The sequence below is a fragment of the Heterodontus francisci genome, chromosome 7 (genome assembly GCF_036365525.1).
Source record: "Heterodontus francisci isolate sHetFra1 chromosome 7, sHetFra1.hap1, whole genome shotgun sequence".
In the NCBI taxonomy this organism is placed as follows: Eukaryota; Metazoa; Chordata; class Chondrichthyes; order Heterodontiformes; family Heterodontidae; genus Heterodontus; species Heterodontus francisci.
Window position 1 is genome coordinate 15,834,616 of NC_090377.1, and position 23,806 is coordinate 15,858,421.

The window sequence follows — 23,806 nt, forward strand, 5'->3', positions numbered from 1 at the left end:
CGTATGGTTTACTCCTGCTCCTACTTCTTATGTTCTTATGTCCTAAACCTGTCTCTGATTGGAGGCGCAGGTTGGGGAGACCTGGTGGGAGTGATGGGCGGAGTAGCAGGGAAAGGAAGCACACTGGCGTAAAGTGTGTGTCTAATGCAATGCTTGGGAGATTGATCTTCCATTGCAGGAGCCTCTCGGACAGCCTGGAGGGTTGGCACTCAAATAGGCCTTGCATCTGAGAACCCGTATGTGAAGCCAGCCAAATACATTGAAAATTTGCTTTTGCTGCCAATTGTATGAGTCCTAAGCAGGGAAATCTTGATCCAGCTCCAAGTAGACATGAGTCCATGGCCCATATATCAGATATAATTGATATTAAACTGGCCATCACCCTCTTCAAGAATGCAATTATGATTTGTATAGGAAATGGAAATGTTACACTATATTAATGGAAATCTGCTGAGGATAAGATTAAATATCTTGTTGGGACAGTATGAAGAAAGCTTTAGTCCATCCCATACCTGGCCTGAGAATGCATCAATCTCACATCTTCAAGGGATATCTCTGCTGAAGACCATCAGTTTGACTGGTATCAGTAGAGTTTGATGATCTGATTTGAAATCTTTAAACTAAAACATATATCATTTGATTTTCCTTCAAATGATTTGCCTTCCAAGTGCCAACTGGGAGCACCATCACCTTCAGGTCACAAGCCATCCCAACTTGGTACATATCCTGGCGTTCCTTCATCGTCGCTGGGGATCAGTATCCTGGAACTTCCCTCCCTGACAGCACTGTGGGAGCACCATCACCGACATCACTACAGCGGTTCAATGAGAAAGCCTACCGCAATGTTTGTAGTGAGCAGTTAGGGCCAGACAAAAAAAACACAGTCTTATCAGTGGCGCCCACATCTGGTAAACAAATGAAGAAAAATAATTTGCGAGCAGGATTTATACTTTGTGCACAGTTACATTTGTATATAAACGCGTGTTCCCTCTACCTTCCAAGGTGTGTCAGTCTTGGCTCAGTTGGTAGCACTCTTGCCTCTGAGTTAGAAGGTCCTTTGTTTATGTCCCGCTGCAGAGACTTGAGTGGAAAGACTCCTAGTGCAGTACTGAGAGAGTGCTGCACTGGCGGAGAGAAATTAGCCCGAGGCCTCGTCTGCCCTCCTGGGTAGATGTGAAAGATGCCATGGCACAATTTCGAAGAAAAGCAGGGTAGTTCTCCTTCGTGTCCAGGCCAATATTTATCCCTCAACCAGCAGCACTTAAACAAACTGTTTGTTATCATATTGCTTTTCTGGGAGCTTTCTGTGTGCAAATTGACTGTGATGTTCCCTTCATTACAACATTGACTACACTTCAAAAAGCTCTTCATTAGCTGTGATGTGCTTTGGGAAGTGCTGAGGTTATCCCAGTGCAAGTCTTACTTGTCTTTTTCACTCCATCTGTTGATCACACTGGTTGAATTGGAGCATCCACCCTGGAGCATTCCATCAAAAATGAAAAGATGGGACAGAGCAGCCCCTCCCCCACCCTTCCCCATTAAGAATTCATCTTTTGTGATTCAATTACTGCCAAAGGCAATAAGCCAGGGTTGGGGGCAGGACACCAAACATCTGCATAAAGTGTTGCACTGAAACAGGTGAACCTCTTTGTTTGCATCAAAAAAAAAAGAAAAAAAAATCAGCAGACAACTTTTCATTGGGATGTGACTGTTCTCTCGGCCTCGTTGCACGGTGTCAAAACAACGATTAATTATAAAAGAGAAAGTGCTGGAAATATTCAGCAGGTCTGGCAGCATCTGTGTAGAGAGAAACAGAGTTAACGTTTCAGGTCCGTGACCTTTCATCGGAACTGGCAAAAGTTAGAAATGTAACAGTCTTTGAGCAAGTGAAGGGTCACAAAGCGGTCTCCTCTACATTGGGAGACCAAGCATAGATTGGGTGATCGCTTTGCAGAACACCTTCGCTTGGTCCGCAAACATGACCCCGAGCATCCGGGAGTTTGTCATTTTAATTCACCACACTGGTCACACGCCCACGTCTTTGGTTGGCTGCGGTGTTCCAGTGACGGTCAACGCAAGCTCGAGGAACAGAACCTCACTAAGCCTTCTGGATTCAATATTGAGTTCAATAATTTCAGACCATGAGCCCCATTATTACCCATTTATTTATTTAATATATTTTCATTTTTAAATTTATTTTCTAACCACTTGCTAGTCTTAAACTTGTTTTCGCTTTTGGACACAGCTGTGTCTTTTACTACGACTATTTTAACTATTTCGCGCCTTATTTTCATTCTGTTCCATTAGATCTGTCGTTAATCTCTCCTGCCCTCCATCCTATCACACACCTTCCCTTTGGTTCTTCTTTCCCTCTCCCCGGTTTCACTTGCTCAAAGCTTATTACACTTCTAACTTTTGCCGATTCTGATGACAGGTCACTGACCTGAGATGTTAACTCTTTCTCTCTCCACAGATGCTGCCAGATCTGCTGAATATTTCCAGCACTTTCTGTTCTCATTTCAGAGTTCCCACATCCACAGTACTTTGCTTTTATTAAATATTGAAGTCCTCAATCTATTGGTTGTGACAAAGGAGCTGCAGTGGAAAAGGAGAATTCTGTGTTTCTCAATTTTCTGCAGCCTCTCCTTTCCTCTTTTGGCAGTCTCCTGTATGATGGCCAGGCATTATTTTGTCTTTCTTTTTAAAATATGAGAACCACTTTGAAAAGCCAGACCCATCAGTCAGCAGCCTGCAGGCTCGCTTCCCCTTAAGGACATATTGTCCTTGTGAGAGTGTGCAGCAGAACGTTTAGTTGTTTCATGCACATGGTGAACTCAGTCACGTCACAGTGAACCCTCGTGTGACTGCTTTTTAGTGTTCATTCATGGGATGTGGGCATCGCTGGTAAGGCCAGCATTTATTGCCCATCGCTAATTGCCCTTGAGAAGGTGGTGGTGAGCCGCCTTGAATGCAACTGAGTGGCTTGCTCGGCCATTTCAGATGGCAGATAAGAGTCAACCACATTGCTGTGGGTCTGGAGTCACATATAGGCCAGATCAGGCAAGGTTGGCAGATTGCCTTCCCTAAAGGATAGTAAAGGACATGCTGTCCACGTGACAGGAATGTCACATGTCTCTCCTGGCTGTTGCTCATCTTCAAAGGAGGAAAGATTTGACAAAGGCTGTTTTCGTGTGAAGAGTGTGCACCTTTTCAGATGGTTTGATCTCCTGAATAGCCTTTAAGTGCCAGTTGTGACTCAGTGAGTGGCACTCTTTCCTCTGAGTCAGTCAGTTGTAGATTCAAGTCCCACAACAGATTAGACTGAGGGAGTACTGCAATGCGGCAGGTGCCATCTTTTGGATGGGGCATTAAAACTGAGGCCCTGTCTTCTCTCTCAGGTGAACGGAAAAGATCCCATGGCACACAATTTGAAGAAGAGCAAGGGAATTCTCCACAGAGTCCTGAATAATACTAATCCCTCAATCAACATCATTGAAAAACAGATTATCTGGTCATTATCACATTGCAAGAAACTTGTATTTATATAATGCTTTTCAGGATGTCCCAAACTGCTTTTACAACCAATGAAGTACTTTCTGATTTGTGGTCACTGTTGCAATGTAGAAAACACAGCAGCCAATACGTGTACAACTAGATCACACAAATAACCATGTGGGAATGACCCAGATAACTTGTTTTTAGTGGCGTTGATTGAAAATAAATAGTATCCAAAATACATGGAACAATTACAGAACTACAAGGTTTATTTTGCCAGTGTGCCCAGGAGTTAAATTTTAAATCAGTGCTATCACCTCCTGCAATTCTTCTGTATAATTTCAACGACTAAGCTTTAAAAAGCATTTCATTGGCTGTGAAGTCATGGAGGTCATGGAAGACACTCTGTAACGCAGGTCCTTTCTTTTGAAGTGCTTTGTCAGTATTGGATCGGGAGAAATAAAGTATTATGATTGGGACGACACTCCAGGGCGATGACTTGGCTCAACGCACATGTGCTGCGTTTGTGTACTTTAGACAGACGGTGTGTGTCGGGGAGGTGAGAAGGGGAGGCAGCGTTGGCAAGGAGAGCTGTCGGAATGGTAGGCAGCTGGTTGTTTGGGTAATAGCTCCCACTGCCGCGGGACAATCATTTTACGTGGCGGGTGTTTGATCGGTGAGCAGTGGTGCTGTGGATGTGTTTGAACTGATATTTTCCAGCTGTGTTTGACCAAAGCTGCATACTGTCGCTCTCCATGTACATATTGCTCAAATGTTATTTAATACCCTAAACTAGAAAACAACATTAACTTGGCTGGACCGCCTGTACGGTAGTCTAATCGTTATGCAGTTGGCCTAGTAACCTAGAAGCTGTGTGTTTAAATCCCAGCATAATTTTAGCATTGCATTGAATGAATGTGGTTGCTTGTGATCTAGCGCTGTTTTGTTGCAAAAACTCAATTGATTCATTAATGGCCTTCAAGGAAGGGATTAAAACAGAAAATGCTGGAAATACTCAGCAGGTTAGGCAGCATCTGTAGAGAGAGAAACAGAGTTAACATTTCAGGTTGGTAGCCATTCCTGAGAACCCATTCAGAATCAGTTCTGACAAAAGGTCATCAGCCTGAAACATTAACTCTGTTTCTCCACAGACGCTGCCTGACCTGTTGAGTATTTCCAGCATTTTCTGCTTTTATTTCAGATTTCCAGCATCCGCAGCATTTTGCTTTCTCTTCAAGGAAGGGATTTTGCCGACTCATCATCTTGCCTCTTGCGACTCAAGTGCCATAACCTTCTCAAGCATCTAAGGATGAGTGATAAAGCTTCACCCATGTTCCAGGAACAAATGGGAACAAGACTGCCCATTTAATCATCAGGATCTGCAAAGATTCTCTGACTGTCTCTGTTTTCTACAGATCGTTCAATTCGCTCTGCTGTCTGTAGATCCCTGTGACTTTGCTGTCTTGAATCTGATTGATGTTGTAGCTGAGTTTATACTTAGAGCAGAGGTCAGTAACTGAAACTCTGGCAGATTTATGTCCTTAGACCACTCCCGAAAGCCTGTCATACTGAGAAGACTGAGGGGTGACCTGATTGAGGTGTACAAGATTATGAGGGGCATGGACAGGGTGGCCAAGAGAGTGTGGGAAAATGGCGCACTGACACGGAACACAAAAGTCCAAGTGTATCAAGCCTGTGTCCTCAGTACCTTGCTCTACAGCAGCGAGGCCTGGACAACGTATGTCAGCCAACAGCAACGTCTCAATTCATTCCACCTTCGCTGCCTCCGAAGAATCCTTGGCATCAGGTGGCAGGACTGTATCTCCAACACAGAAGTCCTCGAGGCGGCCAACATCCCCAGCAGATACACCCTACTGAGCCAGCGGCGCTTGAGATGGCTTGAGCTGCATGGAAAATGGCAGGATCCCAGAGGACACATTGTACAGCGAGCTCGCCACTGGTATCAGACCCACGGGCCGTCCATGTCTCCGCTTTAAACACGTCTGCAAGCGCGACATGAAGTCCTGTGACATTGATCACAAGTCGTGGGAGTCAGTTGCCAGCGATCGCCAGAGCTGGCGGGCAGCCGTAAAGGCGGGGCTAAAGTGTGGCGAGTTGAAGAGACTTAGCAGTTGGCAGGAAAAAAGACAGAGGCGCAAGGGGAGAGCCAACTGTGTAACAGCCCCGACAACCAATTTTATCTGCAGCACCTGTGGAAGAGTCTGTCACTCTAGAATTGACCTTTATAGCCACTCCAGGCGCTGCTCCACAAACCACTGACCACCTCCAGGCGCTTACCCATTGTCTCTCGAGATAAGGAGGCCAAAGAAGAAGAAGGACAGTGTGGATAGGGAGTAGTTGTTCCCCTTAGTTGAAGGGTCAGTTACGAGGGGACACAAGTTTAAGGTGAGGGGCAGGAGGTTTAAGGGGGATTTGAGGAAGAGATTTTTTACCCAGAGGGTGGTGACGGTCTGGAATGCCCTGCCAGGGAGGGTGGTAGAGGCAGGTTGCCTCACATCCTTTAAAAACTACCTGGATGAGCACTTGGCACGTCATAACATTCAAGGCTATGGGCCAAGTGCTGGCAAATGGGATTAGGTAGACAGGTGGGCGGCACAGTGGCGCAGTGGTTGGCACCGCAGCCTCACAGCTCCAGCGACCCGGGTTCAATTCTGGGTACTGCCTGTGTGGAGTTTGCAAGTTCTCCCTGTGTCTGCGTGGGTTTTCGCCGGGCACTCCGGTTTCTTCCCACCACCAAAAGACTTGCAGGTTGATAGGTAAATTGGCCAATATAAATTGCCCCTAGTATAGGTAGGGGAATATAGGGACAGGTGGGGATGTGGTAGGAATATGGGATTAGTGTAGGATTAGTATAAATGGGTGGTTGATGGTCGGCACAGACTCGGTGGGCCGAAGGGCCTGTTTCAGTGCTGTATCTCTTAATAAATAAAAAAAGGTCAGGAGTCTTTAATACATCGGTGCAGACTCAATGGGCCGAAGGGCCTCTTCTGCACTGTATTATTCTGTGATTCTGAGACCAAGGCTAACATTTTAGTGCTCTTAATGGGTGAAACTGGCTCCCAGGGATCAATTCTGAGATTGTTCCAGTGTATCATGGCTCAGCGACCCACTGGATCTACATGCCAAGTCATCAAGAGAGTAATCGCCAATTAGAGCATTTTACAATACAGTTAATACTAGGAACAACTTTCCTGGGAATTTGCTAAGCTGGATGTAGCACCTCATTAAGGCATTGCTGAATTACAGGATGTAGAATTTGCAGCACAGAAACAGGCCATTTTTTTTTTATTCATTCATGCTGGGCCAGCATTTATTGCTCATCTCTAATTGCCCTTGAGAAGGTGGTGTTGAGCTGCCTTCTTGAACCGCTGCAGTCCATGTGGGGTAGGAACACCCACAGTGCTGTTAGGAAGGGAGTTCCAGGATTTTGACCCAGTGACAGTGAAGGAATGGCGATTTAGTTCCAAGTCAGGATGGTGTGTGGCTTGGAGGGGAACTTGCAGGTGGTGGTGTTCCCATGCATCTGCTGCCCTTGTCCTTCTCGGTGGTAGAGGTCACGGGTTTGGAAGATGCTGTCGAAGGAGCCTTGGTGCATTGCTGCAGTGCATCTTGTAGATGGTACACACTGCTGCCACTGTGCGTCGGTGGTGGAGGGAGTGAATGTTGAAGGTCGTGGATGGGGTGCTACTCAAGCGGGCTGCTTTGTCCTGGATGGTGTCGAGCTTCTTGAGTGTTGCTTTTTTTTTATTTCCAAAATATACTTTATTCATAAAAATCTGTAAAAATTACATTACCAGTTTCAAACAGCACCAAGTCAAAAAATACAAACAGTGCAAGGGAGGTCTGTTTGCTTCATTACAATCATGAGTTGCCTCACAACCCTTCCATTTCACATTTGTCATGCCAATTACATTTTTACATTTTACAGCAAATGAAAATTTTCCCTATACAGTTCGAGGGGTTTCCCATGGATCCAGCCCCTCCGTTCGGCTTGGTGGGGAGGACCTTACACTGTGGTCTTTCCCCATTGAGCCTTTGCTGCGGCTGCCCCAAGCTTTAGTGCGTCCCTCAGCATGTAGTCCTGGACCTTGGAATGTGCCAGTCTGCAACATTCGGTCGTGGACAACTCTTTACGCTGGAAGACCAGCAAGTTTTGGGCAGACCAAAGGGCGTCTTTCACCGAATTGATAGTCCGTGTTGCTGGAGCTGCACCCATCCAGGCAAGTGGAGAGTATTCCATCACACTCCTGACTTGTGCCTTGTAGATGATGGACAGGCTTTGGGGAATCAGAGGGTGAGTTACTCACCACATAATTCCCAACCTCTGACCTGCTGTTGTAGCCACAGCACACCTATTCAGCCCAACTCGTCCTTATCGGTATTTATGCTCCACGCAAGCCTCCTCCCACCCCTCTTCATCTCACCCCATCAACATATCCTTCTATTTCTTTCTCCCTCATGTGCATATCTGGCTTCCCCTTAAATGCATCTATGCTAATTGCCTCAACTACTCCTTGTGCTGGATTGACACAGTTTCTTTTGTTCCAATCTGTTGTAGCTTGGATTGGTGCAGCTTCATTTGTATGGATGCAGTGTGGCATGGGGTGGTAGAGATTGAGCTCAGTCGTGTTGGCTGCCTGTTAGAATACCTGCCCATTATCCCTACTTTCTGTCTCCTGCTGCTCAGCCAATTTCCTAACCAGGACAATAATTTGCCTTCAATCCTATGGCTTCAAATTTCGCTAACAGTCTCTTATGAGGGACATTAGCAAATGCTTTCTGGAAGTCCATACAAATAGCATCCATAGAAATTCCCCTGTCCACTACTTTAGTCACCTCTTCAAAGCGTTCTATCAGTTTCCTATAATTATGAAGGTTAAGTCCTGCTTTGTGTCTGAACTGCGTTAGCTCCTGTTGATAGCTCTGCTCGCTCATGCACTACCCAGTATGGAACTAAATCATGCAGACTTGTAATGTTGTAAGATTTAGATTCAGGAGTCGCAGATGCCCAAGAAGGAAGTCGAGCTCATAATGTGATTTTTAAAGTAGTTTATTAAGAAGCAACAGCTTAAGTATAATGTATAGGTTTAATAGACAGAAAAACATATGACCGTGACAGGTGAGAATGGTTTCCCGATCCCAGAAAGCAAACGGACAATGAAGCCGATTTCTGCAGCTGGAGGTGGCAGTCTCTTGTCTGTTCTGTTCGCCGCTGCCTTCTCTTTGTTCACTGTCTTCCCGAGCTCACTGAGATGTCAGGAGGTTTGTTCCAGGTCTTCTTCTGCCTGATGAGGACTGCCCTCTGATTCTCTGAGCATCCATTGATATACCTTATTTCTGGGGGCTGGTAGCTCACCCTATGTCAATCACTTGTTCGAGCCCTTCTAACCAATGGCTACAGGACAGGCACCTGAGGTGTCCGAGGTGGTCACCTCCCCCTTGCCCATCACTTTAGCTTGAGGTCATCTTACAGTTTGTTGGGGGCTATTTGTTAGCCTTTACTAGCATTTGTATAGATAGGAGGGAGTCTTCTGATGCCTTGTGCACCCTCTTACCAGCTTAGGAATGACTATAGTGTCTAAAGCCTTTTATATGGCCCCCTCAGGAACGTCCTTGGCCCCTATCTTTGTTTATACCAGTGGTATCCCTGGCTGCTAAAATCTGCTTCTCTGTCCCTTGGGGAGAGAGGGAGAGAGAAAACAGCTTTTCTGCAGGTGGTCTCATACTGTGCCTACTATTTCCATTAGAATTTTATGCTACACTGAGAAGTATATTTATTTATTAAAAGTCCCATTTCTTACAATGCCCCCAGGTTCAGGCCCTGATCAGTGTTGAGTGTGGCCACATCTTGGCCTAAGAAAGCAGACAGTCAGCAGCTCAGGTTTGTCACTGCAGATTGCTCTCCAGTGACCCCTGTTGGATAGTGCAAAGGTTTGCACTGTCAGGTACAGTTGCCAACCCTCCGGAAATACCCTGGAGTCTCCAGGAATTAACAAGTAATCTCCCAAGACATAGCTGCGAGCAAAACTCAGGAGAAAAATCATAAGTACGTTTGAAAAAAAATTGTCCTTTTTAAAAAATATATTCTTGGAACACTCTTGTTTCTTCTTCTTCTTCTTCTTTGGCCGAGAGACAATGGGTAAGCGCCTAGAGGTGGTCAGTGATTTGTGAAGCAGCGCCTGGAGTGGCTATGAAGGCCAATTCTAGAGTGACAGACTCTTCCACAAGTGCAGCAGATAAAATTGGTTGTCGGGGCTGTTACACAGTTGGCTCTCTCCTTGTGCTTCTGTCTTTTTTCCTGCCAACTGCTAAGTCTCTTCGACTCGCCACTCTTTAGCCCCGCCTTTATGGCTGCCCGCCAGCTCTGGCGATCACTGGCAACAGACGCCCACGACTTGTGATCAATGTCACAGGACTTCATGTCGCATTTGCAGACGTATTTAAAGCGGAGACATGGACGGCCGGTGGGTCTGATACCAGTGACGAGCCCGCTGTGCAATATGTCCTTGGGGATCCTGCCATCTTCCATGTGGCTCACATGGCCAAGCCATCTAAAGCACCGCTGACTCAGTAGGGTGTATATGCTGGGGATGTTGGCCGCCTCGAGGACTTCTGTGTTGGAGATATGGTCCTGCCATCTGATGCCAAGGATTCTCTGGAGGCAGTGAAGATGGAATGAGTTGAGACGTCGCTCTTAGCTGACATACGTTGTCCAGGCCTCACTGCCGTAGAGCAAAGTACTGAGGACACAGGCTTGATACACTCGGACTTTTGTGTTCCGTGTCAGTGCACCATTTTCCCACACTCTCTTGGCCAGTCTGGACATAGCAGCGGACGCCTTTCCCATGCACTTGTTGATTTCTGCATCAAGAGACAGGTTACTGGTGATAGTTGAGCCTAGGTAGGTGAACACTTGAACCACTTCCAGAGCATGGTCGCCGATATTGATGGATGGAGCATTTTGACGTCCTTTCCCACGTTGTTCGTTTTCTTGAGGTTGATGGTTAGGTCAAATTCGTTGCAGGCAGCCGCAATCCAGTCGATGAGTCTCTGCAGACACTCTTCTGTGTGGGATGTTAATGCAGCATCGTCAGCAAAGAGGAGTTCCCCGATGAGGACCTTCCATACTTTGGTCTTCGCTCTAAGACGGGCAAGGTTGAACAACCTGCCATCTGATCTTGTGTGGAGGAAAATTCCTTCTTCTGAACACTTGAATGCATGTGAGAGCAGCAGTGAGAAGAAGATCCCAAACAGTGTAGGTGCGAGAACACAGCCCTGTTTAGTTTAGTTTAGTGATACAGCACTGAAACAGGCCCTTCGGCCCACCGAGTCTGTGCCAACCATCAACCACCCATTTATACTAATCCTACACTAATTCCATATTCCTACCACATCCCCACCTGTCCCTATATTTCCCTACCACCTACCTATACTAGGGGCAATTTTATAATGGCCAATTAACCTATCAACCAGCAAGTCTTTGGCATGTGGGAGGAAACCGGAGCACCCGGAGGAAACCCACGCAGACACAGGGAGAACTTGCAAACTCCACACAGGCAGTACCCAGAATTGAACCCGGGTCGCTGGAGCTGTGAGGCTGCAGTGCTAACCACTGCGCCACTGTGCCGCCCTTTCACGCCATTCAGGATGGGAAAGGGGTCTGATGAGGTGCCGCTATGCTGAATTGTGCCTTTCATATTGTCATGGAATGAGGTGATGATACTTTGTAGATTTGGTGGACATCCGATCTTTGCTAGTAGTCTGAAGAGACCATGTCTGCTGACGAGGTCAAAAGCTTTGGTGAGATCAATGAAAGCATCGTAGAGGGGCATCTGTTGTTTGTGGCATTTCTCCTGTAGCTGATGAAGGGAGAACAGCATGTCAATAGTGGAATAAAAGAAAAACACTGCGGATGCTGGAAATCTGAAATAAAAACAAGAAATGCTGGAACCACTCCGCAGGTCTGGCAGCATCTGTGGAAAGAGAAGCAGAGTTAACGTTTTGGGTCAGTGACCCTTCTTCGGAACTGACCCGAGACGTTAACTCTGCTTCTCTTCCCACAGATGCTGCCAGACCTGCTGAGTGGTTCCAGCATTTCTTGTTTTTATGTCAACAGTGGATCTCTCTGCTCGAAAGCCGCACTGTGCCTCAGGGTAAACATGTTCAGCCAGCTTCTGGAGTCTGTTTAAAATGACTCGAGCGAAGACTTTCCCCACTAAGCTGAGCAGGGAGATTCCATGGTAGTTGTTGCAGTCGCCGCGGTCACCCTTGTTCTTATAGAGGGTGATGATATTGGCATCGCGCATGTCCTGAGGTACTGCTCCCTCTCCCAGCACAGGCAAAGCAGTTCATGTAGTGCTGAGAGTATAGCAGGCTTGGCACTCTTGATTATTTCAGGGGTAATGCCATCCTTTCCAGGGACTTTTCCACTGGCTAGAGAATCAATGGCATCACTGAGTTCTGATTTTGTTGCTGTACGTCCAGCTCATCCATGACTGGCAGAGACTGGGCTGCATTGAGGGCGGTCTCAGTGACAACATTTTCCGTGGAGTACAGTTCTAGGTAGTGCTCCACCTTGCGTCGGTCAGTGATTGTGTCCCCTGATTTAGGCTTGAGGGGGGCGATCTTCTTGATGGTTGGCCCAAAAGCTCTCTCAATGCCATCATACATTCCTCTGATGTTTCCGGTGTCGGAGGCCAGCTGAATACGACTGCATAGGTGTTGCCAGTAGCCATTTGCGCAGCGCCTGGCTGTTCTTTGTGCAGCGCTTCTGGAGCGTTTATTAGTGATAAAACATAGTGGGTAAAGGCTATTTGACTGACAGTCAAGGATCAGCCAATTGGATATTGAAGCATCTGATGGCTTTCCAAAAGCAAAATATTGCAGAAGCTCAGTGTTACATTCAGAAAGCTGTAAAGTGACTAATCAAAACAAGAGGTGCAGATTGATATCGATAGGTTGAGTGAGTGGGCAAAAATCTGACAGATGGAGTATAATGTGGAAAATGTGAAGTTGTTCACTTTGGCAGGAAGAATAAAAAAGCTGAGTATTACTTAAACGGCAAACGACAGCAGAATTCCGAGGTACAGAGGGATCTAGGTATTCTAGTGCATGAGTCACAAAAAGTTAGTGTACAGGTACAGCAATTAATAAAGAAGGCTAATAGAATGCTATCCTTTATTACGAGAGGATTTGAAAATAAAAGTAAGGATGTTATGCTTCAGTTATACAGGGCATTGGTGAGACCACATCTCGAATACTGTGTGCAGTTTTGGTCTCCTTATTTAAGGAAGGATGTAAATGCGTTGGAGGTGATTCAGAGGAGGTTTACTAGATTGATACCCGGGGAATGAGCAGGTTATTTTATGAGGAAAGGTTGGACAAACTGGGCTTGTTTTCACTGGAGTTTAGAAGAGTGAGGGGAGACTTGATTGAAGTATATAAGATCCTGGACAGTCTTGACAAGGTGAATGTGGAAAGGATGTTTCCTCTTGTGGGGGAGTCCAGAACTAGGGGGCACTGTTTTAAAATTAGGGATCGCCCTTTTAGGACAGAGATGAGGAGAAATTTTTTCTCTCTGAGGGTTGTGCAACTTTGGAACTCTCTGCCTCAGAAGGTGGTGGAGGCGGGGTCATTGAATAATTTTAAGGCGGAGGTAGATAGATTCTTGTTAGGCAAGGGAATCAAAGGTAGATGGGAGTGTGGAATTTGAGACGCAAACAGATCAGCCATGATCTTATTGAATGGCAGAGCAGGCTAGAGGGGCTGAGTGGCCTACTTCTGCTCCTAATTCGTATGCTCGTATGTTTGTATTCCTGAAGCTTGTTGGCTTTCGGATTGTTGGAGGAAGGTGACGCGTTATTAAGACAGATGTGTGAGGTGACCAATGGCAGGAGTGTGGGGGCGGGGCAGTTGGAGCCAGGTGATGACACCTCCAGGAATATGTCTAACTAGAGTTGGCAACTCTAGGTGGGAATGGGCTCCACTTGGGACAGCCTACCGGGGTCAAGCAATTCTCAAGCACCTATCGTCCAGACTCAGCATCTGAGCATTGGTCAGTCGGGGGGAGGGGTTTACCCCAGTGGGATTGGAGGGATGGTGAGAAGCAGGGGTCAGGCACCTAAAGGAGAGGAGAAAATGAGTGGGGAAGAAAGAATAAACAGAAGATTGGATCTTGCCTGTATTGAATATGGAGGCTGTTTAGTGTCTCACGGGTCATGGTAGTGATAGAGGAATTGCACGTTATAATCACGTTGACAATCTCAATGCATGTCCAAGCCTCACAACACAGCTTTTCCCATGTATTAATGGGACTAAAAATAGACAAGGTGCATCGAAGAGATGTTCAAACAAAACAACTACACTCTTAAAACTGGGCAGTGCAAATGTCAACACTACGAGGGCCTGCAAGGAAACAAGCGGACGGCAATCATTAATGAATGGGGAAATCCAGCAGCGGTTTTTAGGGGTGGGAAAGCCATCTGTCAGCTTAAACTGAACAAAGTACACAATGACACACAGTGGTTAAACGATTAGGGCAACAGAAATACACACTGAATTGTAATAATTATACAGCTGCGTGCTTCAAATGAGATTGTCATGGGTGGCTTGCTTATTATTGCGTACATATTGTTTTTGAAAAATGGCCAATCTGCTATTTTGGTACCTCACTTAATCATTCGGACTGTGCTCACTTCCAAGTTAATGCACGTGCAGCGATGTATCGAAGGTGCAGCACAGAAACAGGCCATTCGGCCCATCAGGTTCATGGCAGTATTTACGCTCCACACAAGCCTCCTCTTGCCCTTCCTCATCTCACTCTATCAGCATATCCTTCTATTCCTTTCTCCCTCATATATTTACTTAGCTTCCTCTTAACTTCTATTCTTCTCGATCACTCCATGTGGTAGTTTTTTAAAAAATTCATTCACAGGATGTGAGTAGTGCTGGCAAGGCCAGCATCTATTTCCCATCATGGCAGTTTACATACAGAAGGAGGACATTCGGCCCATCATGTCCATGCCAGCTGACAATTAGCCATCCAGCCTAATCCCACTTTCCAACACTTGGTCCGTAATCTTGTAGGTTACGGCACTTCAAGTACATATCGGAGTACTTTTTAAATGTTATGAGGGTTCCTGCCTCTACCACCCTTTCAGGCAGTGAGGTCCACATCCCCACCACCCTCCAGATGAAAGAATTTCCCCTCGAATCCCTTCTAAGCCTCCTGCCTCTTAACATAAATCTATGCCCCCTTGTTACGGATCCCTCAACCATGGCGAATCTACTCTATCTAGATCCCCCCCCTCGCCCCGCATAATTTTACACACTTCATTTAGGTCTGCCCTCAGCCTCCTCTGTTCCAAAGAAAACAATGCTAACCTATCCTATCTTTCCTCATTTACTAAAATTTTCCAGTCCAGGCAACATCCTCGTAAGTGAGAAGGTGGCGAGCCGCCTCCTTGAAGCGCTGATTAGCGATTGGTACAACTGGGAGGTTTGCTAGGCCATCTCAGAGGGTAGTTAAGAGTCAACCACATTTGTGTGTGTCCTGGAGTCACTTATAGGTATGGTCATATGGTCACAGACCAGGTAAGGACGGCAGATTTCCTGCCCTAAAGGGCATTAGTGAACCATATGGATTTTTTACAAGGCAGTAGTTTCATGGTCACCATTACAAATGCCAAGCTGTTTAATTCAGACATATTTAATTAACTGAATTTAAATTTCCTATCTACTGCGCTAGGATTTAAACTCATGGGCTGAATTTTATGAGGGACATAGGGACCCTGGCATCGAGTTAAAAAGCGGGTCCCAAGCCCACACTTGCCACAGGCCTTCTAATTGGCTACCTGTGGGCCCGCCGTCCAATTAAGGATGGCGGGCGGACTACTGATGCTCCCAGACCAATCAGAGGGACGGCAGCTCTGAAGCCTTAGCAATGCCACTGGGAGGAATGGCCGCCGCTGTGGTATGCAGGAGACATGAAGCCTCCTCGCAGTATGTTGAAAAAAGAATAAATAAATTCACAGGACCGAGGGTCAGAGGGGAAACCCTCTCTGGGGAGATCGTTGGGGCTGCAAGTGCTGCCTTCCTTCCTTGCCCGCAGCCCCCTTTTTGGGCCTTGACCCCCCACCCCGGGCTGCTCCTGAGAGGCCGCCCCCATTTAGCTGGCGGCCTCCCCATGCAGCTGGGTTGGTGGTGGGGCGGGGGGGGGTCTCCCCAATTATCAGCAAAATGCCAACGACACCATAAAATGGTCCCCAATTAGGCATTTAATTACCATCATTGGTAAAATGCCTTCACTGCCAGACTGTGACGGGGATCCGATAAGATGCGACTCCCCTCCCCACCTCCTGGGGGCTGGTAAAATCCTGGCCCACATCTCTGGATCATTAATCTAGGCCTCTGATTACTAGTCCAATAACATAACCACAATGTTACTGTATCCATTGTTTCACATTCCACTAGCTAGACATATTTCCTGGGAATGTTATATTCGTGCTGAGCATACTCACATCGAATCCCTCTTCCCACGGTTCCCCTGCTCCAAAAATAAGTTAATTCTTCCAATAAAATAACAAAGAGAGAAATCCAAGATGAGGTATTTGCACTGAAGCATCCCCCGGCAGTAATTTGGGGTTTGTTGTGTTTATATAAAGTTTGATCCCCTGAAAGAGTGAGGAGGAGCTTCACACAGAAGCTATGGGGTCAGTCATTTCGGACTGAGATGAGGGAGAAATGTCTCCACTCAAAGGGTTGTGAATCTTTGGAATTCTCTATCCCAGAGAGCTTTGAGTATATTCAAGACAGAGGTCGATAGATTTTTGGGTATTAGGGGATATGGGGATAGTGCAGGAAGGTGAGGTTGAGATAGAAGATCAGCCATGATCTTATTGAATGGCGGAGCAGGCTCAAAGGGACAAATGGCCGACTACTGCCCATATTTTTTAATGTTCTTACGTTGTTATAAAAAGAATTTCTATTGATATAGCGCCTTTCCCGAACTCAGGACGTCTCAAAGCGCTTTAAAGCCAATGAAGGTTTTTCTCAAGCACAGTTTCTGTTCGAAAGCATGGAAACACAGTGGCCAATGCACGCACTGCACGATCCCACAAACAACTAGATAAATGACCAGATCGGTTTTTTTTTGTTTAGTAATGTTGAGATCGACTAGTGATCATTAAACGAGGCAGTCCCTAAATAAGATATCCCCTTGCTGATCCTCATGTATTTGAGATCCCAAGGAAGGTCATTTAGTTTTGGCCATACCCTCTACTGCTCAAAATCACAGAAGGTCACCTTCCTGGAGTCTGGGCAGAATTCACAACCTCAGCACAATGCGATCTAACTAAGGGAGAAAAATGAATGGCATGGGAGATCAGCACGAATTAACATTTATTTCAAGTGACATAGTTTGATTGTTGCAGCATCAATAAAGAAAAGGGACTGGAGTTCCTTTGTTGGTACGATGTACTCACTTGTGTGAAATTAAAAATACTTGGCTCTGTTTCTTTTGGCTCTGAGTGTGAGAGTGTCTGTTTTTATTTTCCAGTTCTCCCATGCCATGCCTCATAGAATCATACAGCACAGAAGGAGGCCATTTGGCCCTTTGCTCCTGTGCCAGCTCTTTGAAACAGCCATTCAATTAGTCCCGTCCCACTACGCCACTCTTTCCCCGTAACCCTGCAAATATTGTCTTTCTCAGTATTTATCCCATTTACTTTTGAAAGTCATTGTTGAATCGGCTTCCGTCACCCTTTCAGTCAGTGCATTCCAGATCACAACTAACTGAGTAAAAAAAATTTCACCATCTCCCCTCTGGTTCTTTTGCCAATTTTCGTAAATCTGCGTCCTTTGGTTACTGGCATACTCCCCAGAACTTTCTCCGCTCTAAAGAGATCAATCCCAGCTTCTCTAGTCTCTGCACATGACTGCAATCCCTTATCCCTGGTTCCAGTAAATCTCCTCTACATCCTCTCCAAAGCCTTAACATTCTTCCTAAAGTGTGGTCCCCAGAATTAGATACAGTGCTCCAGCTGAGGCCTAACCTTCTCCAAGGCCTTGGTATCACCTGAGATTGAGACGGTGGCTGACGATCTTCAAATGAGATGGTAAGGCCAGTTAAGGGCCATCAACTATGTCCATTGTGCGAAAGGTTAGCTTAGGTTTTGGCTATAAACAGACTGCTGACTCACTGTTGAGGCTCATCTACAATGTTAATCTTGGCCGCAGATTACAGTTTGCTGAATTATTTCAAGTCAGTTCGGCACATAACTATTTCCCTTCCCTCATCTGTCTCTTTAGATGCATAGCCAATGATCTCCCCAAGGAACACTGTAAATATACATTCTGACTTCAAAAAGGAGCAGATCCTGGAAGTGAGACCAGACTATGATCTGTTTTGGTATCCTTGGAGTTTAATTAGTAGAAGGGTTCTCATTAACAGAATCATTTTTCAAACAATTTAACATGAGTGGGCTATATTGAGCTCGTGTGTCTGTTTTGTCAAACCCAACTTGTCAATTGTTTGTACTCAGAACAAGATTTTCCATAAACCAGAGTTAAAAATAGCTGCTTTGTGAATATTTGCACTGAGACCCAATGCATCATTCACTTACTATTTCCATCCAAACTATAGAAATGGTAAAACATTTCGACAGAATGCCTGTCTCCAATCAAGTAATTGAGCAACAGTTTACATTTCATATTTAAATGTTTATTGAGATAATGAGTTTCATGAAATGTTAGTTGTGGCTCAGTGGGTCACTTGCTTGCCCCTGAGTTAGAAGGTTGTGGGTTCAAGTCCTATTTTGGAGACTTGTACATACAATCTGGGCTGACTCTCCCGATGCAGAACTGAGGGATTCTTTTAGATAAGACTTTCAGCTGAGGCCCCGTCTGCCCTCTCAGGTGGACATAAAATATCCCACGGTAGAATGTCAAAGAAGAGCAGGGGAAATAGTTGCAGTGCCCTGGCCAATGTTAATCCATCAACCAACATCGCTAAAACAGATTATCTGGTCAATAGCTCATTGCTGTCTGTGGAAGTTTGCTGTGTGAAAATTGGCTGTCATGTTCCCTACATTACGACAGTCATCACACCTCAAAAGCATTTCATTAGCAGTAAAGCACTCTGGGACGTTCTGGGGTCATGAAAGGCGCTATGGAAATGCAAGTTATTTCTTTTTCTTGATTTGTACAATAGAGGTTATTGGAAGTGAGTCGGAGATTTGTCCATTGGAGGTTTGTACAATGGGAGTGATCAGAAAGGCATTGAGTCCATGGGAAATTTGTGCAATGGGCTGAAATGTCATCCGTTGAGAATCTGTGCAATGAGAGTGAATGGGAAGGATTTGCCTGTTGGGAGATTTGTACAACTGGAGTGAATGGAAAGATTTTTGATCTGTTGCACCATTGTTCCTACATTCCTTCCTATGTGACTGCTTATTGATGCTTCAGATTTATCAAAAATAGAGTCTCACTGAGGATTTCAATGCACGTCTCCATAGTCAACTAAGACATCCTCAAGACATTATTTCAAAGCTATTTAAACCCTATGTAGGATTAGGTCTGTCAAAATAATATATGTGGATTGCATACAATAACCATGAACCCGGAGTGACCCTGTTTAAGCATTTATCTTAATAAAGCACATTTTGCCACATGTTGAGTCCATTTGGTGTACTCTGGCTGTTTTTGTCCACTTTTCCACTACTGTTCCAAAGGGATAATATCAATGTGGATGGGGTCAGGGTGTTGGATGGGGGCATCTTTGATGGGAGGGATTTCTGAGCCCGGGGAGCTAATTTTAGAAACAGATGTGACGACATAATTGTTGGCTTATAACTACCATCTGCCCGGAAATGTGTACCACAAGGTCTAATGTCCCCTCGCCCATCGTGCGACTTGGCACCAGGCTGTTGCTCAATATTGGCACAGCCTGGACTGACAAAAATCACATTTGCGTCACGGCAGCAGTGAGGAGGCATCCAAAATGTTTGTATTTCCAGTGACAGAATAGGGTTTAAATAGCTTTGAAATAATGTCTTGAGGATGTCTTAGTTGACTATGGAGACGTGCATTGAAATCCTCAGTGAGACTCTATTTTTGATAAATCTGAAGCATCAATAAGCAAGCACATAGGAAGGAATGTAGGAACAAGATTGCAACATCTGGCCTCTAGAGCCTGTTGTCACATTCTATTTGATAATGGTGAGCTGTGGCTCAGTTGGTAGCACATCTTGCTTCTGACTCAGAAGGTTGTGAGTTCAAGTCCCACTCTAAAGACTTAGACACAAATAAGAATTTAGGTTGACACTCCAGTATGAGTACTTTTTTTTTTATTTGTTCATGGGATGTGGGCATCGCTGGCTAGGCCAGCATTTATTTCCCATCCCTAATTGCCCACTGAATGCATTTAAGAGTCAACCACATTGCTGTGGGTCTGGAGTCACAGACCAGGTAAGGACGGCAGATTTCCTTCCCTAAAGGACAAACTAAGGGAGTGCTGCACTGTTGGAGGTGCCGTCTTTCAGATGAGGCCCTCCCTCCCCTCTTAGGCGGATGTTAAAGATCACATGGCAGGGCAGTCCTGGTTAATATTTATCCCTCAATAACACCGCCAAAAAAAACATTTATCTGCTCTTTATCACATTGCTGTTTGTGAGAGTTTGCTGTGAGCAAATTGGCTGCCATGTTTCCTACATTACAACAGTGTCTACACTTCAAAAGTACTTGATTGGCTGTAAAGCTCTTTGGGATATTCTGTGGTTGTGAAAAGCGCTATATAAATGCAAGTCTATTTTGCTTTTTATCTTCACCCTTACCTGACATAAATACTGGCAGAATTTGAACATGTTATTTATGCCTAACTGTAAATACAATTTCATGAAATTCTCCAGTCAGTCAAATTGCAGCCGATGAAATCAGATTGTCTATCGCAGGAACCCAGCGAGAATTCCTTTTTATTGTGTGGAGTGCTGACGCAAATATCATTTCTTCAGTTCCACAGTAGGTTATCACATGCCTGCTACCTGTAGTGGTGACTAATGATATTCATCTTCAAGTCTTCAAGAAGAAAGTTATGGTGAACCTTTATTAAAATAAAAACACTGGTTTTGCCTCAACAGGAGTATTGTGTCCAATTCTGGGCATCACACTTTAGGAAGGATGTGAAGGCTTTAGAGAGGGTGCAGAAAAGATTTACGAGAATGAGTCTGGGGACTTCAGTTCAATGGATGGATTGGAGAAGTGGGTGTTGTTCTTTCCAGAGAAGAGAAGGTTGAGAGAAGATTTGATAGAGGTGTTTAAAATCATGAGGCATCTAGAGCAGAAACTATTCCCACTTGTGGAAGGGCACAGATTGAAGCTGATTGGCAAAAGAACCAAAGGCGGCAAGTGGTTAGGATCTGGAATGCACCGCCTGAGAGTGTGGTGGAGGCAGATTTAATTGCAGCTCTCCAAAGGGCTAAGCACCTGAAGGGAAAAAAATTACAGGGCTACGGGGAAAGAGCAAAGGAAAGGGACGAGCTAAATTGCTCTCGCAGAGAGCCAGCACAGACCCAGCAGGCCGAATGGCCTCCTCTGTGCTGTAACCATCCTATCATAAGCCATTGGAACTTGGGCTGGAAGCATCAGGTAGTTTATCACAGGATGGGGTTGGTTGCAGCCCTGTTCAATGGCTCCTCAAATGGTAAGTTCACCATTTGGAGTTGAGCCAAATGGGAGGTGTCAGGGTTTGACTGCCAACCTGGACTGAGTTAGCTGAGCTCAATTGGGAGGTGGTCTCAGGAAAAGGAGGGGAGTGAGGTGGCAGGGGTTAATGGGAGGGGTGGACGTGGGGTGATGAAATCAGCCAGGCTTTTGGGATTGCTATCCTTTCTGTAAAGTGTGTGGGGGTTTTGGGTTAGGGCAGGATTTGCTTTCACTATGAAATCTTTCATGCTGCTGGCCAGCATTCATTTACTCCCTTCCTAACAGCACTGTCTACCCCACATGGACTGAAGCAGTTCAAGAAGGTGGCTCACTACCATCTTCTCAAGGGCAATTAGGGATGGGCAATAAGTGCTGGCCTAGCCAGCGACGCTCACATCCCATCAATGAATAAAAAAAATTGCGAAGAATGGCCAGTTGGTTGAGGCACTGGGAGAGTTCCAGCTGGTGGAACCAATTGTGGCAGGGAGGTGGGGGGGTGGGGGGGGGTGGATTAGTTAGGGGTTAGGGAGAATGTTTTGGTTGATAGGAAGTTGTGGCTCTTGAATACATTGAGGAAGACTCAACGGCGCTCTACAAAAAGGCCGGTCTTTCAGAGGACAAAATGCAAGAGTCTGGCGACGATCCTGAGTGTTCATGGGATAAATAAACCTATTTAAAACTCATTAGCCTTGCACATCCGACTTAGTTGTTGGTCTGTGATTGTTTCAATTTATCAACTCACAAGGAGGGAGAGTTGTGAGTGAGCAGGAGTGTACACAGTGCAATCAGTCACCGGCAAGGAAAAGTAAACCCATTAGCAGCTTGCTACTGTGCTCCTGAATCAGTATCAGACAATCTGTCTTTATGTGGGCCATACACTAGCAATTGTCAGCGTCACTTATCTACCAGGATAGGTCTATTCATAGCGTGTTCTATTTAGCGGTATGTCCGTGGAATGATACGGCACAGGACACCCATCGTGTCTGTGCTGGCTCTCTGAAAGAGCTATCCAATTAGTTTCAATCCCTGCTGCTCTTTTCCCTATCGCCCTGCAAATTTTTCCTTTTCAAGTATTTATCCAATTCCCTTTTGAAAGTTGTTATTAAATCTGCTTCCACCGCCCTTTCAGGCAGCGCATTCCTGATCACAACAACTCACTGCATTAAAAAAAGTCTCCTCACTTCCCCCTCAGTTCCTTTGTCAATTGTCTTAAATCTGTAAATCTTACATCTATAACTTTTCCCTTTGTAACACGAGATGAGAAGTCGCTTATCTTACTGGAACACTGAATCTACCTCCAAAGCTTTACAGGAGAAATGATGCACAATAGTTTTTTTTATTTGTCAAGGAGTCAAAAGGAAAAGTCCTCTGTTAGAGGTCAGTGTGGGTTTTGCATGGAATATTAGTGTAGGGGATAACCTGGTAGCTGGAAATCAGTGTTGTCAATAAGTGGTGAAACAACCCAGTGTTTAAGGGTTAGGGCTTTAAAAATGTTGACGGCTGATGTGGGAGTAGAGAACTCGGTGTGGGCTACAAACCACCATGTCAAATTAAGAAGAAAGACAGTCTTCCCTATGCAGAGATAAGAACATAGTTTTAACAAGGTCAGCTTTGGTCAACTAATTCTAAATTGGGAATGCTCAAGTGATTTGGAGTCATGAGTTTGCTAAACTTAATGGATGAATGCTTCATGACTTAGTGCGTCAGAGAAGTCACAAGAGGCAGTACACAACTTGTTAATGGTACGTGACCTAGACAGCATACAGGGAATTGAAATGGTGGCTCCCCTGGCTAATATTGACCATGAAATGATCAAGTTCGACATGATTTGGGATCACTGAGGATTAGAAACCCGGTATATAATTTTCAAAGGCCTAACACCAAAGATTTTTTAAAAATTCTTTCATGGGATGTGGGCGTCAGTGGCTAGGCCAGCATTTATTGCCCATCCCTAACTGCCCTTGAGAAGCTGGTGGTGAGCTGCCTTCTTGAACCGCTGTAGTCCATGTGGGGTAGGTACACCCACAGTGCTGTTAGGAAGGGACTTCCAGGATTTTGACCCAATGACAGTGAAGGAATGGCGATATAGTTCCAACTCATGATGGTGTGTGGCTTGGAGGGGAACTTGCAGGTGGTGGTGTTCCCATGTCTGAACCAGATGCTGCCAGCATTTGCTGCCTTTGTCCGTCTAGGTGGTAGAGGTCGTAGGTTTGGAAGGTTCAATCTAAGGAGCCTTGATGAATTGCTAAAGTGCATCTTGTAGATGGTACACCCTGCTGTCACTGTGCGTTGATGGTGGAGAGAATGATTGTTTGCGGATGGGGTGCCAATCAAGCAGGCTGCTTTGTTCTGGAAGGTGTCGAGCTTCTTGAGTGTTGTTGGAGCTGCACCCATCCAGGCAAGTGGAGAGTATTCCATCACACTCCTGATTTGTGCCTTGTGGATGGTGGACAGGCTTTGGGAGTCAGGAGGTGAGTTACTCGCCGCAGGATTCCTAGCCTCTGAGCTGATCTTGTAGCCACGTATTTATATTCCGAAGAAGGGTCACTGACCCGAAACGTTAACGCTGCTTCTCTTTTCACAGATGCTGCCA

At 45.6% G+C, this 23,806-nt stretch overlaps 1 protein-coding gene across 4 annotated transcripts in view; it reads left to right on the forward strand.

Annotated features, from left to right (window-relative positions):
* The window catches only part of adcy5 (adenylate cyclase 5), a 481,143-nt gene that overhangs the window by 241,725 nt on the left and 215,612 nt on the right, over positions 1-23,806 (forward strand). Inside the window, exon 1 of one of the 4 annotated variants that reach the window (XM_068034840.1) lies at positions 4,035-4,097. The exons of the other annotated variants lie outside the window; for them this stretch is intronic. Within the exon in view, the coding sequence (XP_067890941.1) occupies positions 4,095-4,097 (3 nt within the window). The 5' untranslated portion in view covers positions 4,035-4,094. Of the gene's footprint in view, positions 1-4,034; positions 4,098-23,806 lie in introns of those variants that run through there. 4 annotated transcript variants of the gene reach the window in all.